This window comes from Chamaea fasciata, unplaced genomic scaffold, assembly GCF_029207755.1.
Source record: "Chamaea fasciata isolate MVZ Bird 193981 ecotype frontalis unplaced genomic scaffold, bChaFas1.0.hap1 SCAF_3, whole genome shotgun sequence".
Taxonomy (NCBI): domain Eukaryota; kingdom Metazoa; phylum Chordata; class Aves; order Passeriformes; family Sylviidae; genus Chamaea; species Chamaea fasciata.
Window position 1 is genome coordinate 39,745,709 of NW_027094088.1, and position 25,480 is coordinate 39,771,188.

A 25,480-nucleotide genomic window follows, 5' to 3' on the forward strand; every position below is an offset into this window, starting at 1 on the left:
AGTAAAGAATCATATCCCAGGAGGGCAAAACAACTTAATTTCTTCTCTTCAGTAACTGAAAAATGGGGAGTTGATGTGCCTCCCTGAAGAGATGATACAAAATCCCTGACAACAACGGCTCTCTGATCAGCAGAAAGATAAATGAGTGCTTGTAAGACCATAGTGGTACTCCATGGAGAGAGCTCTATTCTTATTTCTCTCTTAGTCCCATGAATTTCACACCAGCAGAAGGATTTTAAAAGCTAGGGTAAAAGGGCAAACTTTCTCTTTGCTGTGGTGGATGCAGCCCATTAAATGTTTTGTAAGTCCCCACTTCCCTGGGGATAGGCTAAAATGACCATGGTTGTGCCTGTGGTTAGCAACAAGGAGGAAGAGATGAACGCAAAAAATGAGGCAATAAGTAAACCCTAAACTGATCAATAGAAGAGTAAGTGGTCAAGAGCAGAAGCAAAGAACTGATGTGTTTTTCGTAAATAAGGCTCTTCAAAAAAGTTCTGTTTTTGAAATGACCCAGGTCATCTGTGTTGGAAAAGATTACAGTTTTAATTCATCTGACACATGTCCTGAGAAAGACAGAAATACTAAGTCAAAATCTTAAAACTTTCCTTACAACTCCAGGGAAACAACTCCCATAACCTCACAAATGTCTGCCTATTACAGCATTTCTTGCAATACAAACTTTACTCAAATTATTTTATGACTTTTTTACAACCTGTTACAGAGAGAAAAAATGCTTTTAAAGCAAGCAAGGGAAAAATTGCAGTTAGCACCATTCACATAATTATCTTTGTTATGGGTAACTTACACCCCTTCACAGCGGAATACCCATCTCCAAGAGTAAATTGGTATGTAAGCTTTATCCTGACGTGTGGAGAGATTTTCAAAAAGGCAATTGGGATAAAACATGTATCTTTTGGCACGTAATCACAAGAGGTAGTCTGTGCTTTGGAAGTGACAATCCTCAGAACCATTAACAGTATTCCTTCTAATGTCCCATATGAGGTTCCCTGTCTGGGGAATCCCTGTTGCAGAGAAGACTTTCAGAAATTCATTTCAAACCATCAGGCAAAAGATGCCATTAGGCCTTTTTTTCAGCACACAGTCTTTCAGAGGAAAGCATATACAGATGTAGTTCCTCTGCTGCGTGAGAAGGGATGCAGCAGCATTGATGGCACTAACACCCGCAGGACGGGAAAAGAAGACATCTGGATGCTGCCATAATAGTACTGGTGTAACAGGAAAAAGTAGGTGAATAAATATTAACTACTTTGCAGACGAAGTAAGTTCTGTGGCCCACCATCTTTATCAGCATTGCCACTTGGTATATTATGTTATATTATGTTGTGACATTAATTTTTCCACAAAATTATGACAAGAAAAAGTAGGTGCACTTGAAGTATGCTTTTAGTATGGATTCTTCAATTCTGCAAATGGATAAGAACTTGAAATCATGGGGGGAAAATCTCAGCAACTGATTTTGGAAAATTGGTTTCTCCTGGCTCTGCTACCATGGATGATTTTTTTTTTCTTGGATCAGTTTGTAGTTAACATGGTATGCACAACTGTCTTCTTTTCAGACCAGAACAAATGCCCCCAATGTGCTCAACCTTATGACATAATGGCTTGATTCACCCACACAGCTAAGGATAATGCACATTAAAACTTTTTAAAGGAGAAAGCAAAGCCTCCCCTCAATCCCCCTCACCTTAGTTTGACCCAGCTCCTGCTTTATTAGCTGTATATATTTTCTGCCTTACAATTGCTAAAACTTCACCACGAACAAAAGAGGATTAAATAACAAAAATAAAACAGTATTATTAATTGTGACTAGCAGGCATCATAAAGCTGGACAACTTCACAGCTGGAGAGACTGAGAGGGATTAATTGATGCCTACTTCAGTGGGGACTTTCTTGCCTTTACAACACACAGCACTTTTCTGTGTGGATTCATAGAACACACTTTCACCCATTTCTTGAGTAAACCCAACCATGTGGCCTTCCTTTGGAAGCAGAATTTGAAAAGAAGTTGATAGAATGCAGAAGTAAGAGCTAAGACTAACTACACTTTCCTTCCCTCCTTTTATGCCTATTTTACTGGTTTCCACGTACAAAGAAGGTAACTTTCAAGGGTACGAGAATCTGAAAAACAAGAACAGATACATTGTCTTCTCCATTCTTTCAGATTTAGGCACTGCAACGTGTTTGAAATCAGCCATACAATGCCAACACATGAAAATCATTTGCATTTTGAAGACGTCTTGGTTTAGCTATCTTAATAGTGTTGATTTAAAGGAATATTAAAGAGTTTGTTCTGGAATAAAAATCAGTGATTTTACTTGCCAGAAAAGAGCTTCAAGTTTTTACAACATAATGAAATGCTATAAAAAAACTTCTGATGTTTTATTTAACATCTGCATACACTAAGTACTAAAAAAATTCAAATATAGTGATGTGAATCAGTCTTGAACTGTGTCACAGAAATAATCTAACATAAAGGCTTGCTTTCAGATTACTCTTTAGTAGTAATTGCAATGCATAACCATACAAGGATAAAGTAGGAACTGTGCAGACTAGCAGCAGATCCAGCAGGGTTTTGGATATTTAAAGAGATGACTTTTCAATTAATGCAATTACAATGTTTAATTGCTGTCCCAGACATGCTCCAGCCACAGAGATGCATGATACAGGAAAGATTAGCATAGAGGTCTGCTGATGCAGAAGTTTAAGGCTAAGATATCTTTCAGAGTCACAGAACCTGTCCACGAGTTGCTGGTGACATGAAGGTAAAGAAAACAAAGTTGAACTGATGCAGGATTTTCTTTGTTACTCATTAGAAAAAAAGCAAAAGAAATTTCTACTAAAAGAAAAGAAAGGTGAATGTTATAGATAAACCCACACACTCAGCTCCCCCCCTTGCAAAGCCTTCAGTTTATTCATAACCATTCTTGAAAGCAGAAGTATTTACCGCTTTCTGCCAGTCATACACAGGGCTCAGGTACAGCCCTACAGGAAAGAGGTGTGACACCCTTCAGTTACATGTGGACTTTACATGACTTCACATGTTAAGTTTTAATGAGTTAACTGTCATTCTTCCAATTACTATCCTTACTTACGATACCTGAAGGCACACGGGCATACTGTGTCTTCCCTTCTTGCCTGCGCACTGCTACACAATGCGTAATAATATACTGCAATCTGAGGAAAATATTTTCTTCATTGGAAACTTTGTGGTTTTGTCTTCCATGCTCGAAAAGGTTTGCATTTCCACTACCCTTGAACTCCTGGCTCTCAGCTGGAAGAGACCAGTAAGTTCTCCCACATCTCACAGCAAAAGCAGCTCTGCTGAAATACTGATGCATTTCAAATACAGTATACTTCAAAGTAGAGAGAAAGACTGAACTGCAAAGGATGACTGCTCCCTTCAAAGTCTTCCAAAGCCATGCTGTGGTCACCCCACCACCATCCATGCACTCACTGAGGGAATGTGCACCCCGAACTGCCTGGAAGGCACTTCCCCGCATGTGAATTGTAGCTGTCATGCAAGGATGCTGAATGGATGGATCACTTGCTTCCTTGCACATCCTCAGTCAGAAAGCTGTTTTCAAGGCAGATTTAGTGATCCAATTGTTCTTCTTCATTTCCTGAAAATTCGTTCTCCAGGAAGCAAAACTGTACTTTGTTAGAGCTAATGGTAACACACGCACACAGAGCGTGTCCTGTGTGCAGAACCAACTGCTACTTCTCTGAATTACTTGGGAGTCCTTATTAACAGCAAATCATTTTACTGAATCCTTGCTGAACTGGGACAGTAAGTCTTGTTAAGTGAACAAAAGGAAACAACAAGCAATTATTTAGACAGAAGGTATTTGTACTTGAGTAACTGGTAAATCAACATAAAGGAGGGTTTTTGTTCTGATTTCTGTCTTACTTTAAAAATAACCTCTAGTTACCTGTGAGGACACAAATGCATAAAGCACACACAAAGGGAGTCTTCTCTGGAGACCAGCAAAAAAATCCATGAAGCAAATGCTACTACTAATAAAAATAGATGCAGGAGAGCTAAACCCTCTGAGAACAGACTTCTTGTGCCACAGGGTCAGACAGGGCATCATACTATGAGCTAAAACTTAAAATAAAATTACATATTTTTCACTTGCATAAAGCTGCATTACTGTAAATAAATGGTAGACAGGGGCTCAGCTGCCCACAGGTTCCAACCACTCCCTGAGGTTCAGCTCTTTATCTCCTGTACACCCACACACAGATGCTCCAGGCACAGAGAACCAGGGCATTGCCTGGCTCGAGAGGGGAAGGGCACTGACCGCTCCCTTTCAGTCATTCCATCATTGCCTTGTAGGCATGTGTGTGTCCCATCTGTGGATCAGACAGGACTCATCCCACAACCAAATGAAGACCTCTCCTGTTCTGTGATGATCCCCTGCCCCTGCTCTATGCCCAAACTCTTGTGTACTCTGGCTATATGACCAGAGCCTGCATTTAGTTGTGTGATCTGTGCCGGAATTCATCTGACACTAGAGCCCATGGATCAACTCTGTCAGCACTGGTTTGGATGCCAAATACCATCAGAACAAGGAATTATGCAGACACTGAGATGGTGGAAATGGAGTGTAAAATGACAATTTGGATTGGTCTCTGGCAGGGTAGGGGCCTTTGAGATATCATTGATTTTTACAAGGGACAATCATCATACAATAAATTAAGAGACAGTCACTCCCTAACAATGCTGCTGTAACTGGCCCAGGGTCTTGTTCCTTGAAGTCCCTAACTTTCAGAAAAGAGAAAAGATATTTTTCCACCCTACCAGAAAAACTGAGGAAAGGGACCTGAACAGCTTTCAAATACATAAAAATCCCGCTCCAAAGAAAAGGAAATTCCTTTTCACGGTTACAATGAGGAGGACAAGAAGACACAGGCTTAAACTGCCTTAAGAAAACTTGTGTTAGATATTAGGAAAACCCTTGGATGCTAAGGATAATGATGCAAAATATACCATGTTCAGAGGTTATGGGCATTTACCTCTGGAGGCTTTCAATAAGAGGTTAGAAAAATGTCTTTGGTGGAAGAGTTGAGATATAGCTGATGCTGCCTAAGGAGGAGGAGGAGTCCAGATTACGGGTTTTTAAATGCTTTCCAGTCCCAATTTTCTGTGATTTTCCTGTGTACAAATTATCCTTACATCTACCTGCTTAATTTTCCCTTTCTGTACCACTGCAGTTAATTTGAGGCTTGTTGGAAGGAGCCTGGGGCACAAGAGACTTTATGTGGGATAAAGTCAGAAGCAGTTGGGGAATTGGGAGCAATTCCTTTATCATGAAAGTGTACACATGTGAGTATTGCCCCCAAACCCAATGTAAATGGTAGAATAGTATCAAAGGACATGAATACTTATCATAACTTTCCTTTTTTCAAATGGGAAATGCCAAGCACAAAGCTCTGAACCATCTGTAATGACACAGCAAGTTGTCAAAATGAGCCTGAACAATGGATTTCCTGGCTCCTCAAGCGACCTATCTGAGGGACTACATGCTCCTCCTCCTCCTCTTGCTCTCCCCCGTCCCTGCCTCCCTTCCCCCCAGCAAGCCGTGCAAGACTACAAGAACTGCAGCATTTCCTCATAAAAGTCTTGCCTGCAGCTGGGGGAAATTAGACACTACAACAGTGTTGGCACCTTCTGCTCTAACAAGAACACACATCACAAAGATGATCATTACCACGGGGGAAAAACAAAGCTGCCTCAGGACTTACACCTTGCAGAGATGTTCCTGGGCTGATAATCCCCATCTCCTTTCTTTAGCTTGCCTTTATTCTGGCTAACATTTGACAGAAAGATTTCATTCCTCTACCAAGCGAGAAACTATAAAAATAATAGTAAAAAAAGACAGAATAAAAGACATACTGCTGGTAAGGAACAAAATTGTTCTTTTTACAAGTCCAGAGGAATTCACAAGCATTTGCAAGCGAAGCATTGTTACTCCTGCCCACTGTGGAAACGGAGCAGTTCAGCTCAGCATTTTCTGGGCTCTTTCCTAAGGCTGCTGTAACTTGAGTTTGTAGGAAGCCAGAATCAGAGCCCGAGATTAGAAACAAAAATCTCTCAAAACAAAGTATTACAAAACCAGTGCCAGTCCTTCTGCACTACGACTTACAAGCCTGCATAGGCTCAATTCTATTTCCTACGTGCCAGTGCTGGAACCAAAGGAGGATCCACACTTGAATCATCCAAGAGAGATCCTGCCTCCCAAACTGGCCATGCCGAGGCACACCAGGCTCCAAATTAGTTCTGAATTCATCTCCAAGAACTCTGCTAGGCACTAAGCCCCACACATAGATTAGACATAATTTGGATTCATCATTACCAGTAAGACTAAAAATTAATTAGAAAAATTAGAGTGAAAGAGTAATTAATTAAAAATACATTAAGGATACAAAAGTCAGAAACATCTCCAAAAAGAATAAAAGGCAATGTTTTAATTGGTTGTTTTCTCAAAAGAAAAACAACCAAGAAACAAACAAACAAATACCCAAAACAAAAACAAAACCAGACACTCCGGCATCAATGGAATAAATATTATCAAATTCATTATATGCTTAGGTATTTCCTAGCTTATTCCAATGGCATATTTAAATTTTGATTTATAAATCAAGGGATATTGCTCACTGCCATCAGATGCATTCCACTGGGTCTCAAAGTCTTTAGCAGATCTCCACTGTGTGTATTTTATCCTGATGGTTTCACATTCATGTTCATCAACACTCAGCAAGAACCATAAACAAAGCCCTTTCTCAGATGCACATGCAGTTCCCATTCACTTTGCTGGATTTTCAGCTGACTTCAATCAGAACTCTGTGCGTGCAGAAGGGCAAAACCTGGCCCTGCACATTCAATAAAATTACATCACTAGATAAGTTTTAAATGAAGGGCAATGCAGGCCATACTGAAAAATAATATAAACTGAAACCCCTAAACTATAGCCAAATAAATTCAAATTTCAGCCAAGTTTTTCCAGAATAATAAAAAGGGCATGCATTTTAGGCAAGATGACATGAAACCCTAATACCATCTCATTTACCAGAGTGCATTCTGCCTCTTTTAGCAGGACAAAGTGTGAAACCCAGCTATTTACATAAGGTGATGATCTTGCTGTTTCAAGTATAGCAATGACATTGGCATCTAAAACAACCAAGTAAAGGTCAGATTATAAACTGTGATTTGCTAAGTCCTTTTCTGCAGCTGTATCCTGGCCCTGTAAGCTACTCATTACAAGTGAATTTGAAGTGTAGAATAACACAGTAGAAAAAAGTAATTAATCATGATATTAATAACTAATGTTGTATTATTTTTGAATCTACTCTAATAGTGGTATTTTAAATATATGAAATGCTTGAGCCTAGGAGTACCTATCTTAAAAGTTTCAACCCTCATTCCCAACTTGCCAAAAGAACAACATAACAAAAATCCCACACAACCTAGTAAGAACAGTTCCCTTCCAAATTTCAAATGACATCGTGCAACACAATTTCTGCCAGGTCCATTAGCTAATGCACACTAAGCAAAGCAATGCCCCACGTGTTTTTTCCAAATTTCTTTCCTATAGTTCACTTTTACTCATTCCATGATAACAACCTGTACCTTTTTACTGCATCTTAAAAAATATCTACCTACTAGGATGAAGAATATTCTCACTTCTAAAAAACCATCCAACGATAGGCTTCCTCACACTTTGCATGTCTGATAAGCACTTGTTAGCCTGCAATTACAAATTTATACACAGAAGTACTCAGGGATGAAAACCACGGAGGAGACTTGATGTTCATGTTTGGTCGTCACCCCCCGCCCAAAGAAGAAACATCTCTGATGATTTTCACACTTAAATAGCAGAACAGATTTTATGAACAGTTTTTTCTTCATAGCTGGAACAGCCCCTATTCTCCACTCCATTATAATTCTGAGTCACTTTGCATCAAGTTGGTCATTACTGACAAGCCAGGGAAGAAAGGGGGGAAGTGGATGAAATGCTCTGAAGCTACAAGTGCTACAGGATATGCATCAGGTTGCTTCTTGAAGCAAATTATTTACAATCAGAAAAAAATCATTACAATACAACTCACATAAGGGAAAAACTATTTCATAATTATTGAGAAAGTCCATTAAATCTAACACTGGTGGTCAAAGGGATTGCAAAGACTTTTTCTTACTTTTTCTTTTTTGGAAGCAAAACAAGAGTCTAGCCTGATACAAATGCTGAGTTGTACTGGTCCTTCACACCAGATTATCCAGGAAATTTTATAATTAATATGGTGGAATCTGTTTCTCCTGAACTATGGCACTGTCAAATGAATAGTTATGAGGTCCGGAGGGGCTCTGCTCTCTCCAAATCAATTCCCCTCCCAACATCCCATCCTGACACCGGCGGGCTGTGAAGACACTCATTTGTCTCAGAGCTCCTCCACATAACTCCAGGTCTACTTCCCGTTGTGTCTGTTGGAGCATGAGCTCAGAGAATTTAAAAGGTGTTACAAGGAACATTTATTCTAGCTTAAACTCTGTGATTCTGGCTACACAATAGGGAAAGGAAAGGTATCCCCATCTCTCCCTTCAGCCCTACTGGATGTTCCACGGAGAGAGTTATTAATTTGTTTTAAAATGCATAGTACGTCTGTTTGATGATGAAAATAAAAATTTACATGATTATTTTTCAAGAAAGTTGATTTTAAATAGTTAGGAAAGAAAATAAAAACCAACAGAACACACAGGTCAAAAACTTAGCTTTTCAGCATGTCCTGTTTAAGCAATGACACATGAAGAACTTTATGTTCAAACAATTACCTGGTGCTTTAAATAGGACACCAAGGGAATAACATTTCAAAACGTATTCACACAGCATTAGACTAATCCTCCTCCTGGGAGTACCAGTGCAAATCAGAGTAACTCCTCAGAGGTCAATTGAAGTACACCAGCCCAAGATAAATTTGAGACAGAAGAGAATCAGGCCCCATCCACCTCTATTTTAATGCAGAGGTTGCAGATCATCTGCAATGATAAAGTGAACAACATAAATATAACTGACATCTATTCAATTGATCTCACATCCTGCCGACTATTCACAGCTCCACATACAGGGCTGAAGAACAATGGTTTGAGGAAGGCAGGCAGAAATCCGGGTTCTAACCCATTCACACATTCCAATTTGCTAATACCTCCTACTTGAACTGCCTTCAGCTCCCCATACCGCTAAATCATGAAAGGTTTAATTTGACATTGTCCCCCCAGCTCCCAAAGAACAACTTCTCCTAAAACAAAGTAAATGAAAAAATACCAGGAGAGATGCATGAGAGAGAAGACAAATGCAAAAAATACATGAGAACCTATGGAGAAATAATCAAGAGAATCCCTGTCTAACATATTACATATGTATGAAAGGCACTAGCAAATTGATTAATTATTTGGAAACCTAGTACTAAGAAAGAACGGCATGATTGCAGGGGAGGACTAAAATACGAGGCTATTGCAAACTATGGTGTCATTTGTGCTAATTTAAGTGGATCTGTAATTATTTCCTACAACTTAATGATGTCCTGAACCAGCTTCCTCCTCCCCTGCAAGGCTGATAAAAGGACTCCTGGCAACACACTAAATACATTATGCAATGTATTGAATACTACCGAGAAAAAGCACTGAATTACACTGAAACAAAGAACATTAGGTGCGAATATCACCACCTCCAGGGAAAGAGCACCTTTAACTACTTATCACATCAGTAAATGCAGGCATTCTCCTGTACCTCTGCTACCTGCACCTCACAGCATTTACTACGTGTGACAAAGTTAAGGCGAATTTTACCTCAAATCTACTTAGGCTCGAGCTCTTTGACCGAGACTTCTTGCGCAGATAGACCGAGAAGAAGCGACGCACTGTGAACTTCTTCATGTTCATGTCCATCGCCCCGTCCCGGCTGCGGCGCGGAGCACGGAGGAGCTGCGGGCGCCGGCGGGGAAAGCTAGCGCATCCCGGCTGCTCCCTATTTATATCCACGGGCAGGAGATCCTCCGGAGCGCCTGGTTTTGTCCATGGAGCCGGGCAGGGCTAGACCTGCCGGAGGTGCGCTGCCGGAGCCGGGGCAGCCCGGGGCCAGCCGCCCGCTGCCCGGAGCATGAAGGCGCCGCGCTCCGCGCTGTTTACATTTCGGTGCGGAGAGCCCAACTCCGTCCCCGCCGCCTCTCCCGCTCGCCTTCGGTCCCACTACGCCCAATCAGGCTCTGCTCGGGCTGCACGCAGAAGCAGCGCCGGCGGATGACAGCTCCTGCGTCCCAGGCGTAGCAGGTTTCAGACAAATATTGGATGTGTCTACTGCTCTGCGCTCCCTCTCCTCTCAGTCAGGCTCTTTCAATTTCCTGCTTTCTGAATCACATGGGGAATAGGCACATGCTGCACTTCTGTTTTTAGCTCAGAATTCAGACGCTGCTATAATTACTGAGGGCTGTGGTGGTCAGATCCGAGAAGAAATCAGCTCCCCTGTGAGAGTCGCTCCTGGAAGAAAGCTGAAAGATGTCGTGCCCCCACTGCCAGAATAGAAGGGTTTGAATCTCCTTTTATTCCGGAGAGTATGCAAAATAACACCGTCCCCTCCCGCCCCCGAAATTGAAAAGCTCACCATCCTATTCACAACCACCCGCCCGTTTTACATTGAAATACCTAACACCGGCACAGCTCTGAAAATAGAAAGCACAATCTAAATGGTAACTATTACTATTCTTATTGTACTTCAGCAGGGAGCTACAGCCCTTCTAGGAGGTTAAGTATGTACATCTATTTACGGGCTGTAATTTTGAGCTGCATGGCAAGCATGCAGACTTACAGCTGCACCACCACCTCCCCGCAACAAAATCACGTTTTTCAGCTTTTCTTCAAAAACTAATGGTTCTCAGTGTGTTCCAAAGACCAAAGAGCTTTCCCTGCCTATTGCACACAGTTCAGGCTCCTTTTCCATGGCAGTCTTCCCTTTCTGACTACTAAGGAGCACCCAGACATGCCTTTCTCTCATAACCTCACATGAAAAGGGAATCACGCTGACGACTTATTAATGACTGAGATAAAAAAGCCCAGGGAGAGTGGACACCCCTACAGCCTGAGAAGACTTGGAGATTAAATGACAACACCTCTCAAGTCCATCTGCTCTAAAAGAGAGGTGCATTTTGCTTCACTTCCATATCTGGGCTCTCCTGTGAACTACCTTGGATAGCAATGCCTGTCAGTATCTGCTTTTTTCTCAGGTTCTCTGTCCCATTCTTCTGCCTAAAGGTTGCCACGGTCTATACACACCCAGAAAAATATTAACAAGAAAAAAAAATTGGCATTTATGGTTTCATTTAAAAGAAGGATAGATTGGAGAGGCTGCCACTGGTGCTGGGCTCCATAATCTCACAGAGCCTGACTCTGCTGTGCCTGGATCCTGGTGCTACCTCAGCCTAAGACCACTGTTACACAGTGACAGTCTGGACAGTCTGCTTAGTCCTTATCCCTTCACAGCACACCTTCTGATAGCTTCTCTAATTCTCTTGATTTGCAACAAAAATACCTCTGGGGATTGCTTGCACTGTGCTGCCCCAGTGCAAGCCACATCAAATCTAGGAGCCCTTTGCCATTACAGTTCCCTTGCTTCCCCAACTAAAGATCCTGGAGCGGAGGCAAGTGTCCAAGAAGAAAACCTCAGGTATGTATAGGTACACCCATACACAAGTGAAACAATGAATAGGCTAAAAGTCAATTTAGTTGGTCAATGCCAAATTACTTGCTGATGCATCCTCTCTAGTCAAGTTTTGTGTCTCCTGACAACCTTGCTGCAGTAAAATCTGCAGTGTCACAAAGGGCTCAGGCACTCAGCTGATTACTTGACCTCCTGCTCACCTGTCCTGACACACCACACAGCTGCTGGTGCTTCTTCTTCTGTCCTGCTTTTTCACTGGCAAAGAGGTGTCCTGCCACAAGATGGACCAAGTTTTGTGCTGGTAAAGGTTTTTGGCAGCCTTCCCACCTATGTAAGCCATTTGAGCCTTAAACAGCAACCAGACAAGTCCAGGGTAAGGTCCCTGAACACTTCCCGTCGCAGATACATCCCTGGTCACTGACATGTTTATTAATGCAGAGGAGGTGATAATTTCCCAGATTTGAATACAAAAGCTGTGTGTAATGATATCAAGTATATGAGTGCCTGTTACTATTTACACTGGCAGATTTATCACCGCCTTCCCTCCTCGTTACATCGGTGCTGTTTTCACAAACAGGGACATGAATTCACCATTAAACGTGCCTGCACTGTAATAAACTTCCAAACTACACAGGCCATGACTTAGTGCCTAACTATCACGTATGTTTATTACATTCAGAATTTTGTTCTTTACCACAAAAATAATATATACATTTTTTTTTTAATTCTGCACAATGTATTGGCAATTTATTGTGCACATCAAAGCAAAAACAAGCCTTGTATGCTGAAGGTTAGACTATAACATTGAGCACCATGCCCAGGGATAAGAAGTAACTCTCTTATATCACTGACATGACACAGGCATGGAAATAGTCATGCTCTTCTTGTTTTCTTACTCTTCTTTCAGACAGGTGATTAGAGATTAAATGCAGAAGGAAAACCAACCACCTTCGCTCTACTGGGCAGCAGAGCAGCAGAGATATTGCAGAATACATTCCAACTTTTGCAAAAAAACAAAAGCAACAAAGATGCAAAATGTACATAAAAATGTACATTAAAAAATACAAATGCAGATTAAAACCAAAGTTTTTGTGCATGCAAAATTAAACACAGGGATAGATATGTGAAAAGCAAATTCTTCTACAGCTCCATGCGGCATGCTTCAAGACATTGAACTTAACTTTTCTTCAGAAGAACAAATAAGAGACATCAAAAACATTAGCTCAAACTTTCACATAAGTAAGACAATACCCACTTTTCACAGTGATTCTAATAAACAGGTGCAAGCCAAAAAAATAAATTGGATTAAATTGGAACATTCAGCATAACATTTATAAAAATACCACTGTCAGATCAATCTAAAATGTGAAATATTAACTGCACTTAGAAATTCATGTCTTTAAATTATTTATCTTCTCTGAGCAATTTTAACTGCTGAGGAACTTGATGGAGAAAAAAAAATCTCCAAATGTCTCTGCCTAAGGCAACAATAAACAACAAAAAAGGTGGAGGGGACATATGACACATTGGCATCAATCAGTAACGCTCATCTCTCATCTGTATTCTGAAATATGCTTTTTAAAACTAGAATCATATAGGCTGTAACACAAAATAAATAAATACAATATCACGGCTGCCCCTCCTCCCAGTGACCATAATGGCAAAATAAAGTTTACTTCAGCTATAAAAAGGCTTTAAAAAAACCCCAAACAACCAAAAACAAAAACCAAAAAAAAACAACAAAAAACAACACCAAACCAAAAAGCTCATAGCCAGGATTCAAGACAAACTCTCCAAAAGGAAACACCAAAATTAGATATTACATGGCCCGGGTTTGAATTTTTAAAAGATGAAAGGAGAATTCCCAATTAATATCTAATGAAAGCCAAAGGTTCTTTCCTCATATGCACAGATGGACCATACCAAGAGCAGTAACAGACTGAAGGACCCAGGCTTAGAAAATTAGCAGGGGGCAGCAGAACAGCCTGAACAGCACCCAAGTGAGAAGGAGGCCAGTATCCAATGCCAGATGAGTCATCAACTTCTAAATGATAGAACATGCAAGTCCAAGATATCTACCACAAACTGGATGATATAATTACCAAGAGAAATTTTATGTTACTGCATCACACAGAACATCAGGCCCTATGTCAAAATTAGGCCTTCTATTTTTTTACGTGAATCAACAATTTATGAGCAAACCCAGAATGACTCTTCTACTTAAGTAAATTTAGCGATCGCTGTAAAAGTAAAAACTATGAACTGATAGTATCATCCTTGCAAATGCAATCAGTGTTACCAATCCTTCCTCAGTAAGTCCATCAGAAAGCTAGAAAAAATCCAGAGAGAAATAAGAAAGCATCAGAAGTAGAGCCACCACAGACAGAACAAATAAAATTATCAGAACACAACATGCAGAGAAAAGGAAAATGAGACTCCCACAATAGAGGCCCAAGAGACAATGCTACAAAAAAGGTGAATTACACAGTGCCATTTATGCTCTCATCAAAGAAACTCAGGAGCAAGAGCAGATGTTTCCAAGAGACACCAATTAGCTGAATAAAGAACAACACTTTCCCCCCGGTGGTTAGATTGTATATGACTCTTTCAGTGACTGCTGTTTCCTCATTCTGAATGCTGGACAAATTGCCATATGGCTTTTGTTTCCTCAGTGAATACATAAGGTGGTTATTTTTCTTATTGCTGTTTCTTTCAATAATATCTGATGGGCTTTGCCCAAGGAAGTGCTTGGGCTTTGCTCTCATTACACCAATGTACCAATGTGGGTCTCAGCCTTTCGAACTGCTGCACATAGTTAAGTACCTTGTCCTATTTAGCACACACTTACTTCACTGGAGTTTTCTCTCAAAAAGGAACACTGCCCTGCCAGCACTGCAGAATACAGTAAGTGACTTGCCATCTCTCATCAGCATTGACAAGTGATCAACCATGTTGGCTGGATGGGGATACAAGAGAATAGGCAGGAAAGAAAACGCTCACAAGCTTCAGTAATTTTGATCCCTTTCTGTATATGTGATTATTCCAGTGGAGGGGCGGGCCCCTTCAGCCATCTTGCAAATTAAAATCACTGCTCAGAAGAAAGGAGAAAGCAAAGTCATACATCTTGTCTAACTGGGTCTGATGAACTGGCAGGACACAGGCTCCTTGGACACGGTCTTCTCTAATCCCAAGAGAAACATAACAGCCCTACAATGCCTATTTAATCCTGCACTTGTAACCTCAAGGCAAAAGCAGAGTACCTCTTATACCCATATCTATGTAATTCCCTTGATGCTAAAAGTATCATCTAACACACTGGCAATTATATGAAGAGTAACTAGTATAAATAGAAGTGCATCAACCACAGGAGAGTGATTTTAAAAAGACCTGTTTTTCTTGATATGGTGATATTCCACTTGTTATGGTGATATTCCACTTAGTGGATTCCATTCAACACCTTCCAACATTCCTAAAAATGGGCATCAAAATAAATTCTAAATAGATTTGAAATCTTTATTTTGTAGAGATGCAAATAGCTTAGATGGAGACAAAAGTTCTGAAGAGTTTTCAATAGATTACAACAACAGTAAGGTTTTAAAAAAAAATTACACAGCGGCACTAAGAGGGTGAACCATCTCTTTGCCATGCTGGAACGGAACAATTGTATAATACCCTCAGTGGGAAGGGACCCACAAAGATTATTGAGTCCAACTCCCGGCCCTGCATATGACAGCCCCCAGAATTCCACCATGTGCCTGAGAGCATTGCCCAAACGCTTTTTGTACTCTGTCAGGTTGGTGCTGTGACCCCTCCCTTGAGGGTCACCCTCTGGGTGACAAACCTTTTCCTAATATACAAGCTAAATCTCCCTAGACACAGCTTCATACCATTGAGGTCTCCTTGGTTCGGTTGCCTAAAAATCTTCCTCAATCCCTCCTAAGCACCCACCAGTCACATGATTATAGTGTTGCTTTCAGACTACCAAAGGAACTGCACTATGAGGATGTGTTGCTTGTACTTATTTGTGCAGAGAGACCTGGGAGTGGTGCAGAAATAATAGTTCCAGAAATGAGAAAACAATATTTGATTGAGTTTTCACCAGATGACAGACATTTTAACTCTCACAGAAACATCTTGTGTTAGTGCTGGACCATCCTATTGGCAAGTGTCACAGCTGCTGTACTGACTGCTCCCATATGTGCCTTGCTCCTTACAGACTCACGGGAATGTGCAGCAGCTTCACTGGCCCCACACACATCAGTCAGCTGTGGACTACTTTCAGGTTGGAGATTATAATGTCTTGCAATCTGCATGGAAGAGTAAAGAGTATCAGCCTCAATTTCCTTTTTTTTTTTTTTTTCTTTTCTTTTCTTTTCTTTTCTTTTTCTTTTTAGTGGTGTCATTGAGTCTTTTACTTCCTTGACTGATACTACATACTGGTCTTGCTGGATTTTAGTGGCTTGGATGGAAATATAAGACAAAGAACCCAAAAATCCAATTTCCTTTGCATAAGCTTCTACTCCAACATGAAGGACATTGCCGAAGATACAATTCTGCTTTCTTTCCTTTGGACAATCAGAAAGTCATACTGTTCTCCTATAAAGCACTGGAAGTTTTCTGGAAGGAAGGATGCTACTTAGTAACTGAAGTATGAATGGTCTTATCACATGAATATTTATGAATATCACTTTGAGTGAACATTATACAATAGAAAATTGGATGGAAGAATTTAATTATGCACAGCATATGTTTACTGTTTATTCAGACTAGCTGTGAACAATAATAAAAGGAGAGGCATTTGTTAAGAATCTGCTAATAGGCAACTTTCCCTCAGTAGGCTCTGAAAGATATCCTACACCTAACAGGAGAAATAGTGCATGGAACTTTTACTGGAGCACCCATTTCTACTTCTAAAAGTCGTTGACAGAGCAAGCTGACACTGCAGTGAACAGAAAAACCAGACCACTTTTTGCCATTGAAACCCTGAGAAACAGAAAAATGCATAATGGGGCTTGCAAATTTTATTCAGGAAAGTACCAATTTTAGGTAATTTTTTTCCTTTTAGTTTTTTAATAAAAACCACACACATGAGGTACAAAAGTTAATGAGGTATACAAAGGCATCATATTTAGTTCAACTGAGTGACCTGAATTAATATCCTTCTCTTATATCTGAAACTATTTGTATGACCTTGAGGAACCTTAAACTCTGTAGCTATGCCTAGCTCCAGGGCTTGTACAAAATCCAGCCACATCCTGGATCCTCTGTCAGAATGGGGGTACAGAAGGCACCATTTTCCTCTTACTCTTCCGAACTGGCATCTCCTGTCCCCAGTGAAGAAAATATCTGCTGGTATTTTCAGCCAGAAAGAAGACAGAGTGCACTCTGACAAGTGGGTATATAAACTCAGGATCCTAAAGGTTTGAACCTGCACTGCAATGCAGAGAAAAAACACTCATTCAAATCTCCTTCCATAAAATGGGGCTGGAGTATTCTGCTACTGCATGACAGCTCTTTCAGAGAAAACATAAAGATTGATCTGATGTGTTTCACAGCTGAAATTTTAGTTGAAGGCCATCTCATATTTGCTAGATTTATTTACAGAAACAGATTAACTGTGAGTAATGTCAAAGAATAAACCAGTGGGACATGCAAATTTCCCTTGATAAGCATTACATCTAGTAGGACAAATGACACAAGGAATATTTTCAAAATATATTACACACCTAACACACCGAAAATTTGGCTTAAGGTTGCATGAACACTTACCCCATGTTAGACACAACAAAAAAGAGGCTTGTAAATAAAAAAAAAAATCATTAATCACTCTTGAAATCTTTAGAAAAGATTTCCTTCTTGTTGGACTTGTATGACTTTTTAGACAAATTTTGAAGGACTGTTTTAAAGTAATGTAGTGACAGCACTTAACTCCAGACTACAGGCACATCTATCCCTGCCTGTTTTTGAAATAGAAGCTGAAGAAACAGTCAGAGGAAAAAAAGAAAAGGTCTAAATTCTGTGTCTAATGTGTCTAATACAGCAACACCGGAAATGTGGAACTGAAAAAAAAATACGATATCATTTTAACCCTGAAAAAGTTAGATTCCATTTGATATTCACCAAGAGACATAATGATTTCTTAATTCATCCAGAACAATATAGTCCAAGGTCCTATTTTACTGCTGAAAAGTAAAGGCAAGAAACACAAACCATAAAAGGTCTTAGTTTAGGACTGATGGTTGGCACAAGATGCACAATTATTTGGATATATATTTAGTATGTTAGATGACCTTTCTCTTATTTAATTTCAGATACAGAATCCGTATCACCTTCTGTTAAATGTAGTGTCACTTCTCTCACCTAGGTTACCAGGCAGCAGGAAGTGCATTAGCTTGTTCCTGCATAACTGAGCCTGCCCATGCTGGAAGTGAGTCTTCCTGACTGATACATCAACAAATATATTAAAGAAATTTCAACACCTTGTATATATTTTCCTACTCATCTAACAAGTGTGTGAAATTAGCTATAAAGAGCACATGTGGAATATTCAACATCTGAATTCTTGATTAACCTAATGGACAAAAAAAAAGAAATCAGCTCATCATATTAAGTCAATTTAACCCTTTGACATCTTTCTGTGAATTTCATAAATCTTTTCAAATCCTGAAAAAACCTTAACATGAGGTATACAGAGAAATAAGCAACACGATGTACAACACAAACAAAACAAGACTCTAAACTCCCCATATGCACAACACGAAACTGGCAGTTTTATCTGTTTTTCATCAACTAAAGACTAAAGTGTGCAATTAATTCTATCAGAAAGTAAGCCGTGCTATTTAATAAAGGTTCAAATACTTATTCATATGCTTCAATATACAGGGAAGATGTACAGTTGTGGCCAAGGTGTTTTAAAATGCTTCCCAAGTGATATTGTCTACTTAAATACAGTGACATTCTTCAAACAAAATGAAACTTCTTTTAACATACAACAAAAATATTAAATTTGTTCCTTCACTAGTAATACTGATGTTTGACTCCAGTATGTTTTTGAACCAATCAAAAATCCTGTAAGGACCACTTACCTTTGAACCATAAACTTCTGTTAACTTCACAAAGCAGTCATCTCAAATTCATAAAGTTTGCAATGGAAAGTGTGCTCTTCACATGATATACATTCACTGGAATGTGACACTTTTGCCCTAATACTGGGATCTGATTTAATATTCTGATACTTCCTTTACCATCTGAAACATATGAAATCTTACCACGCCCAGTGATGTGGGACAGGGCATCTACCAATTAGGAGACTGAGGTTGTTCTTTTGCTTCAACTCCCAAAGGAGAAAATAGATGTATATGTCAGATAGGAGGAACAAACAATGTAACTACTACGCAGAATTGTAATAATGTTCTCCTTCCCATCATCACAGACAAAAGAGAATTTTTACAGCTTCCTAAAAGCTTTTCTAGGGCATCTTGGTCTACCTGGGCTTCTGAGGAACTGCAAGGAAGGACATCAGGGAGCATTTCAAAATGGCACAGCAGAGTCTTGCCACTGTATGTCTTGGAGACTGAAAAATGCTTAATTTTTCTTTTGCCATGATTTTACTATGTTGTCAATATTTACATATTTTGTCCCTTCCTTCACTCCAGAGTCCTCTCCTCATCTCCTCTTACTTCCTATTCCCCAGATCTTCTCTTCAAAAGCATGACTCACTCCTCTTAACTCCAGAAAGTTGAAATAATAAAGATACCAATTTAAAATAATTTTAAAAAGCAAAACTTGAGCTTGAAAAGATAATTACTTCCTGCTACTTGATTTTTAGGGGCTATTTTATGACATGTCTGTGGACTTCAGAAGATACAAAAACATGCAAGAAGAAATATGAGAGAGAACAAATCATAAAGGGATATTCAAGGGGCTGGACCTGTGATGTAGTAACACATAAACTGGTAATAGATGGAAAGAAATCCTTTTAGGAGCACAGCTGAATTTTTAAGCATTACTGTGTGTCTTTGAGCACACAAGGCTTTAAAATCTTTTGGTTTCTGGAGTCATAGTAATACACAGGAAACATCAGAGTTGAAACATCCAGCTGGTGTCTGGTCACCAGTGGTGTCTTCCACAGCTCAGTATTGGGGATAATCCTGTTTAATATCTTTATTAATGATCTGGATGAGGGGATTAAGTGCATCCCATCAAGTTTACATCAAATGACACCAAGTCAGGGGGGAATGTTGACCTGTTGCAGTGGTACAGGCTTTGGGACAAGTGGCTGGAAAGCTGCCTAGTGGAAAAGGACCTGGGGAGTGCTGGTGGACAGCCAGCTGGACATGAGCCAGCATGTGCCCACGTGACAAAGAAGGGCAATGGTATCCTGGCCTGTATCAAGAACAGTGTGACCAGCAGGGTGAGGGCAGTGCTTTGTACTCGGCCCTGGTGAGGCTGCATCTCAAATCCTGTGTTCAAGTTTTGGGCAAGAAGGACATTGAAGTGTTAGATTGAGTCCAAGGAAAGGCAACAGTGCTGGAGAAGGCTTAGGAGCACAACTCCTGTGAGGATTGGCTGAGACAACTGAGGATGTTCAGCCTGGAGAAAAGGAGGTTCAGAAGAGACATTACCGCTCTCTACAAGTACCTGAAGAAAAGAGGTTGTATGGTCTCTTCTCCCAGGCAATAGGGAGGACAATAGCAATAGGGCAATAGGAAATGGCCACAAGATCTGCCAGAGAAGATTCAGATTGGCTCTTAGGAAAAATTTCTTCACAAAAACTGTTGTCAAGCATGGGAACAAGTTGTCAAGAGAAGTGGCTGAGTCACCATCCCTCAAAGTACTTAGAAGATGTCTAAGTGTGCTACTTAGGGACATGGTTTAGTTGTGGACTTGGTGGTACCAGGTTAATGATTAGGGTACATAATCTTAGAGGTCTTTTCCAACCTAAATGATTCTGTGATTTCACTGAAGAAGAAAATACAACAGCCCCAGACCAGTTAAGCTGCTGGAAGATGGGTGCAGCTAAAAGAGATGCTGGGAAACAGGAACTAAAATAAGTCGTTCATGAGAAGGAAGAGTGGGGCTGAAGCCACCTGCTTCTCACAGAGATAAACATGGGTTTGGAGGCTAAGAAGAGGTTTGTCATATTGTAGACAAAAAGATCTTGGCTCATTAGAGGAATATCATTAGTCCTGACCTCACTTGCGGCCTCACTCTGCCATCTCCAGGCCATCATTTTCTTCTTCCTCTCTATTGGCACAAGTATTCCCACAGCCACAGAATGATCCCAACTGGAGAACTGGTCCAAATACCACTCCAGAATGCTAATTTTAAACCAGTTCAGTTCCCTGATCTGAATCACTAAACAAATATCTGTGCCCACTCAATACTTCTGCCAGTGGTGGGGGCAGGAATGTGTGTGCTTGTGAGGTGGCTCTGCCTCCTCTGTTGGCAGGGATGGGTAACACCAACACTGACTGCTGGCTTCCCAGACACAGAACTGGCATGCTGCAGCTGCCTGGGCTGGCACAACTGGAATCACTGAGCAGGCCACATCAAACTATCCTTTTGATCACAGTGAAGGTTAAAGTAACAGCTCTGGTATAGAAAAGGACATTTTAAAATGTCCTAAAGTAATTTTCTTTATTATAAAACTAAATTTTAGCCATTTTCAAAGGGAATTGGCTAAAAACATGGAAAATTTGGAATTATGCTTTGAGATAATATGCCTTCCAAAAAGTTGAATCTATAAAAGGTTCTTGAATTGTTTAAAAGGAAAAAGATCCCCAAATGGGTGAGAGAGTAACCTATAGCTGCACTGCAGAAATTCAGAGAGCTGTTTAAAGCCAAGAACCCTACTAGAACTGACTGGGCTGCCCTTTACTGCTGAAGCCCAACCACAGGGAGCGTAGTAAGACTCCTAGAACTGAGACTGCAAGTTCCAGTGGTGTTAACTGGCACTACTTTAATTGATTTTCTGAACAGTATTTTCTCGCACTCATCTGATTTAATCTTCTGTGGGTGCTAATACTTTCCCTGTCAGGCAATTCCATGTTCTCCCAGAACCTTATAACTGCACACACAAGTGTGCACCTCTTACAAATCTCTGCAGGTATGTAGTATTTATGCCAGCACAAATGCAGAACTTTGGTTCAGGTTGGGTGCCACAGGTCTCAGACACCATGCCAACAGCATGACCTGAACTGTACAGTTTGGATGTGTTTGATGCACACTGCTCAGTGAATTTGAGAACCATGATCAAAAGCAACACGGATGTAACCAAAGGCAGTCAGTCAACACACAACTTTCTTGAACTGTTACGAAGTTGTTTTAATGCCATCACAAAATCATCATACAGTTATTTAAGTTTTCAGTACTTGTTGGTCTCATTGGGAGGCTGTCTAGAAACTCACCTTCCTATTCACTCTAGTGCCTACAGCTAAAAGCTACACAGCTTTTGATCCACCACAGCTAAAATCTTTTATGCTAGCACCTTTCCGGGCAGATTCTTTTTCAAAGGGCAATCATATCTCCTCACAGTTTTGATTTGGCTATGCTGAATGAGGGTAAGATTTTAACCTCCCCTCACTCAAACACCTCTCTCTGCTTGTGTCCCAATCCACAGCCCTGTCCTAGACTTGATCATGTCTATGTTTATCTTCTTTGTAGATGTGATGAACAGAAGAATTTTTATTGGACCTCAGTAGTAGCAATAATTAGTAATTCTTCATCACAAGAAGTACTTTAAGATTTTCTTCAATTTTTCCATTGCTGTTTCAAATTTGTAGTTCACTGTTGCCCTGTAAATTAATCAGGAAACTTCCTTGGTGTTATACTTTCACTGGGACTTCTAAACCTGTTGTGTACTTAATGGAATAAGACAGAAAGCTCTCTGATCCCTACTCTGGATCCTCCAACATAAGAAGGAAATGGACTTCTTGGACTAAGTCCAGAGGAGAGCCACTAAGTTGATCAGAGGTCTGAAGAACCTCTCCTGCAAAGGCTGAGGGCTGGGGTAGTTCAGCCTGGAAAAGAGAAGGCTCTGGGGAGACCTTACAGCAGCCTTCCGGTACCTAAAGAGAGCTGATTAAAAAAATGGAAAGTGACTTTTTACATAAGTAGTGATAGGACAAAGTGAAATGGTTTAAAATTAAAAGAGGGCCTATTTAGGTTAGATGTTAGGAGGAAAGTCTTTACTCAGAGAGTGATGAGACACAGGAAGATCTTGCCCAGAGTTCTGGTTCCCTCATCCCTGCAAGCATCCAATGCCAGGTTGGATGGGTCCCTGGGCACCTGATCTAGTGGGTGCCACTGCTGCCTGTGGCAGAGGGCTGGAACTATATGATTTTTAAGCTGTCTTCCAACCCAAACCATTCTATGATTCCACTCTCTTCCCTTGATAAAAAACCACATCTTTTCAGCAGACTATTGACCTGGAACACAGTAGTGCTTGTTTTGATGACAACTCCAATATAGCTGAGAGAAAACTCCCCTGCTCAACCACTAATGCATAATCTGAATTTTCCTCTGATTTCCTGATTTGAGTTTTGTTTGGATACTTTCTGGGAATCTTTATTTGAAATAAAATGAAGCTAAGCAATTACAGTGTAAATAATACCATTTATTATTTCTTAGATAAATGTACAATTCTTGAATCACTCTTAAAACTTTGAAGGTTCAAACGCAGTGGCTCAGTAGAACACTCTGAGTCAGAGCTGGTTAAAATGGTATTTCTTAAAAATATGCACGACATAGCAGTCAAAAGAGACATTTGCAAAATTTCCTGTAAAGTTTCAGAAAACCTCTGAGAACATCTGTGAACAACAACATGAGGATTGGGCAAACATAGTTTGGAAAATACAAGAACAACAAATGTATGCACATCTGACAGTGGGTATGTACAGCTGCCTTAAGCCTTCAGGGACCAAAACCCACCTTCTGATTATACTATCTGAAAATAAGCAGTGGGTCTATGGCTCATACATCAAGATTTCTCAAAAACTTCATGTCAACTTTGATTTCTAGATATTTAAGGAACCTGAATCCTTCTTGGAGAGTTGGGAGGCAAACTTCATGCCCTTATTTTCCTGTGCCAACTTTGCTTTTTGGAGTTTTTCATCAGGCAAGCCCCACAAACAGTTTTTACAGAATATTAAAAGTAATTGAGATAATGAAAAGCTAATAGGCTTTATCCTAGAGGGTAGCAAAGAATAGCCTGCTATTATTCAGAAAGCCCTGTAATAGAGCACCTTCTTAATTAGAGATGATTCACAGATGACTTGCAATAGATTATGGTAGTTCTGAATAGCAATGATATTTTCATATTGAGTTCTTATGTACTCAGGAGTAATGAAGCTTTAATTTTAATTAAAAGAAAGTTCCTTTTTTTTTTTTAGCCTGTAGGTCCAAGCAATACTGAAGTACAGAAAATTAGCGTCTTTTACTAATTTTCCATATTTAGAGTGCTGCTCTTTATAATTTACTTTCATAATATTCCCTACCAGAGGACAGCTAAGCACCTGAATAGCAGCTGTCGATAAGAAGGAAATACAATTGTCTCTTTAATTGGAGAAACACACAGTGAGGTGAGAAGCTGCTTGCTCAAGGCTTCTCAGTAAGTCTGTGAGAGAGTTATGAACAGAACTAGGTTCATTTTAAATACAGGATTATCCCCTTACATCCCTATGCCTCATCACAGAACACCATCTGCTACACCAATGGGCATTCACTGCTTTAGTTATGATAACTACAGTGGTACAGTTTGACATTATAATGACCCATTGCTACTGATAAAGAGATTCCCATGCTCTGGCACATTCCCTCTTTCTTTCCCTTAACACTTTCTCTTGCCTTTTGCTGGGGAGCTTACAATGAATTGGTCCAAGGAACAGAGATCTACACACACACATTTTCTGCTGGTTTAGGTCCTCTGAACTGACCCCCAAGGATCTGGATGAGCTTTAGTACCTGAGCAAAAGGAGATGCTGGGAGGATGCAGAAGCAGAATGGCAAGTTTGTGCCCTCCCAGAACAACTGCCATGGAGTGGGCTTAACTGTAGTACTAAACAGGACCTTACCTTTCTTGCATATATTTTACTTGAAACCTTCTTTAAACTGAATTGAAAACAATTACTCTCATCACTGACAAAAGCATGTTGTCTTGTTTCAGAGGTGTCAGAGGTCTGTCCCAAGCTTTCCATAAGAAAGGCAGGCCAGCCTGTGCAGCCAGCAGCACACAGGAGAGCCATATGGATAATGCCAGTAGTTATCAGTAGTCCCATGGCCCTGATGATCCCAGCACTGACTTAGGGTAGGAAGGCTGGGGCTACCACACTTCCTCCTAGGATTTCCCATGGCAAATACACACATGTGCCTATGTACAGTGAGTGCACACAAGAGCTCATACCAGTCACACAATTTGCTGTGGGTTCACTGTGCTTATGCACAGTGGACATCCAGAGCATGCAAGCACGCACAGACCAGGACTAACAGGACCAACAGCAACCTCTTTTATCCATTCTGTCACCATACCTCTTCCTGTGACCCCAGGCAGCTGCAAAATATTACTGAGCTGCAGGGTTGCCAAGCTGTGAAACATGACCTGAAGTGACATTAATTACTGCATTCAAAACACTTGAGGAGAAGCTATTAATTTACCAATTGATCAATCACAAAACACCTTTTGCCCTCTTCAGAAAAGAAGGAATGGAGAATGATAACTTGCATCCAACAATGGCATTTTGCCTTCTAAAAGTTCA

At 40.4% G+C, this 25,480-nt stretch overlaps 1 protein-coding gene across 2 annotated transcripts in view; it reads right to left on the reverse strand.

The window, feature by feature from the left end:
- Positions 1-25,480, reverse strand: part of RPS6KA2 (ribosomal protein S6 kinase A2) — a 280,998-nt gene that overhangs the window by 145,402 nt on the left and 110,116 nt on the right. Inside the window, exon 1 of one of the 2 annotated variants that reach the window (XM_066178672.1) lies at positions 9,863-9,967. The exons of the other annotated variant lie outside the window; for it this stretch is intronic. Coding sequence (XP_066034769.1) covers positions 9,863-9,961 — 99 coding nt within the window. The 5' untranslated portion in view covers positions 9,962-9,967. Of the gene's footprint in view, positions 1-9,862; positions 9,968-25,480 lie in introns of those variants that run through there. 2 annotated transcript variants of the gene reach the window in all.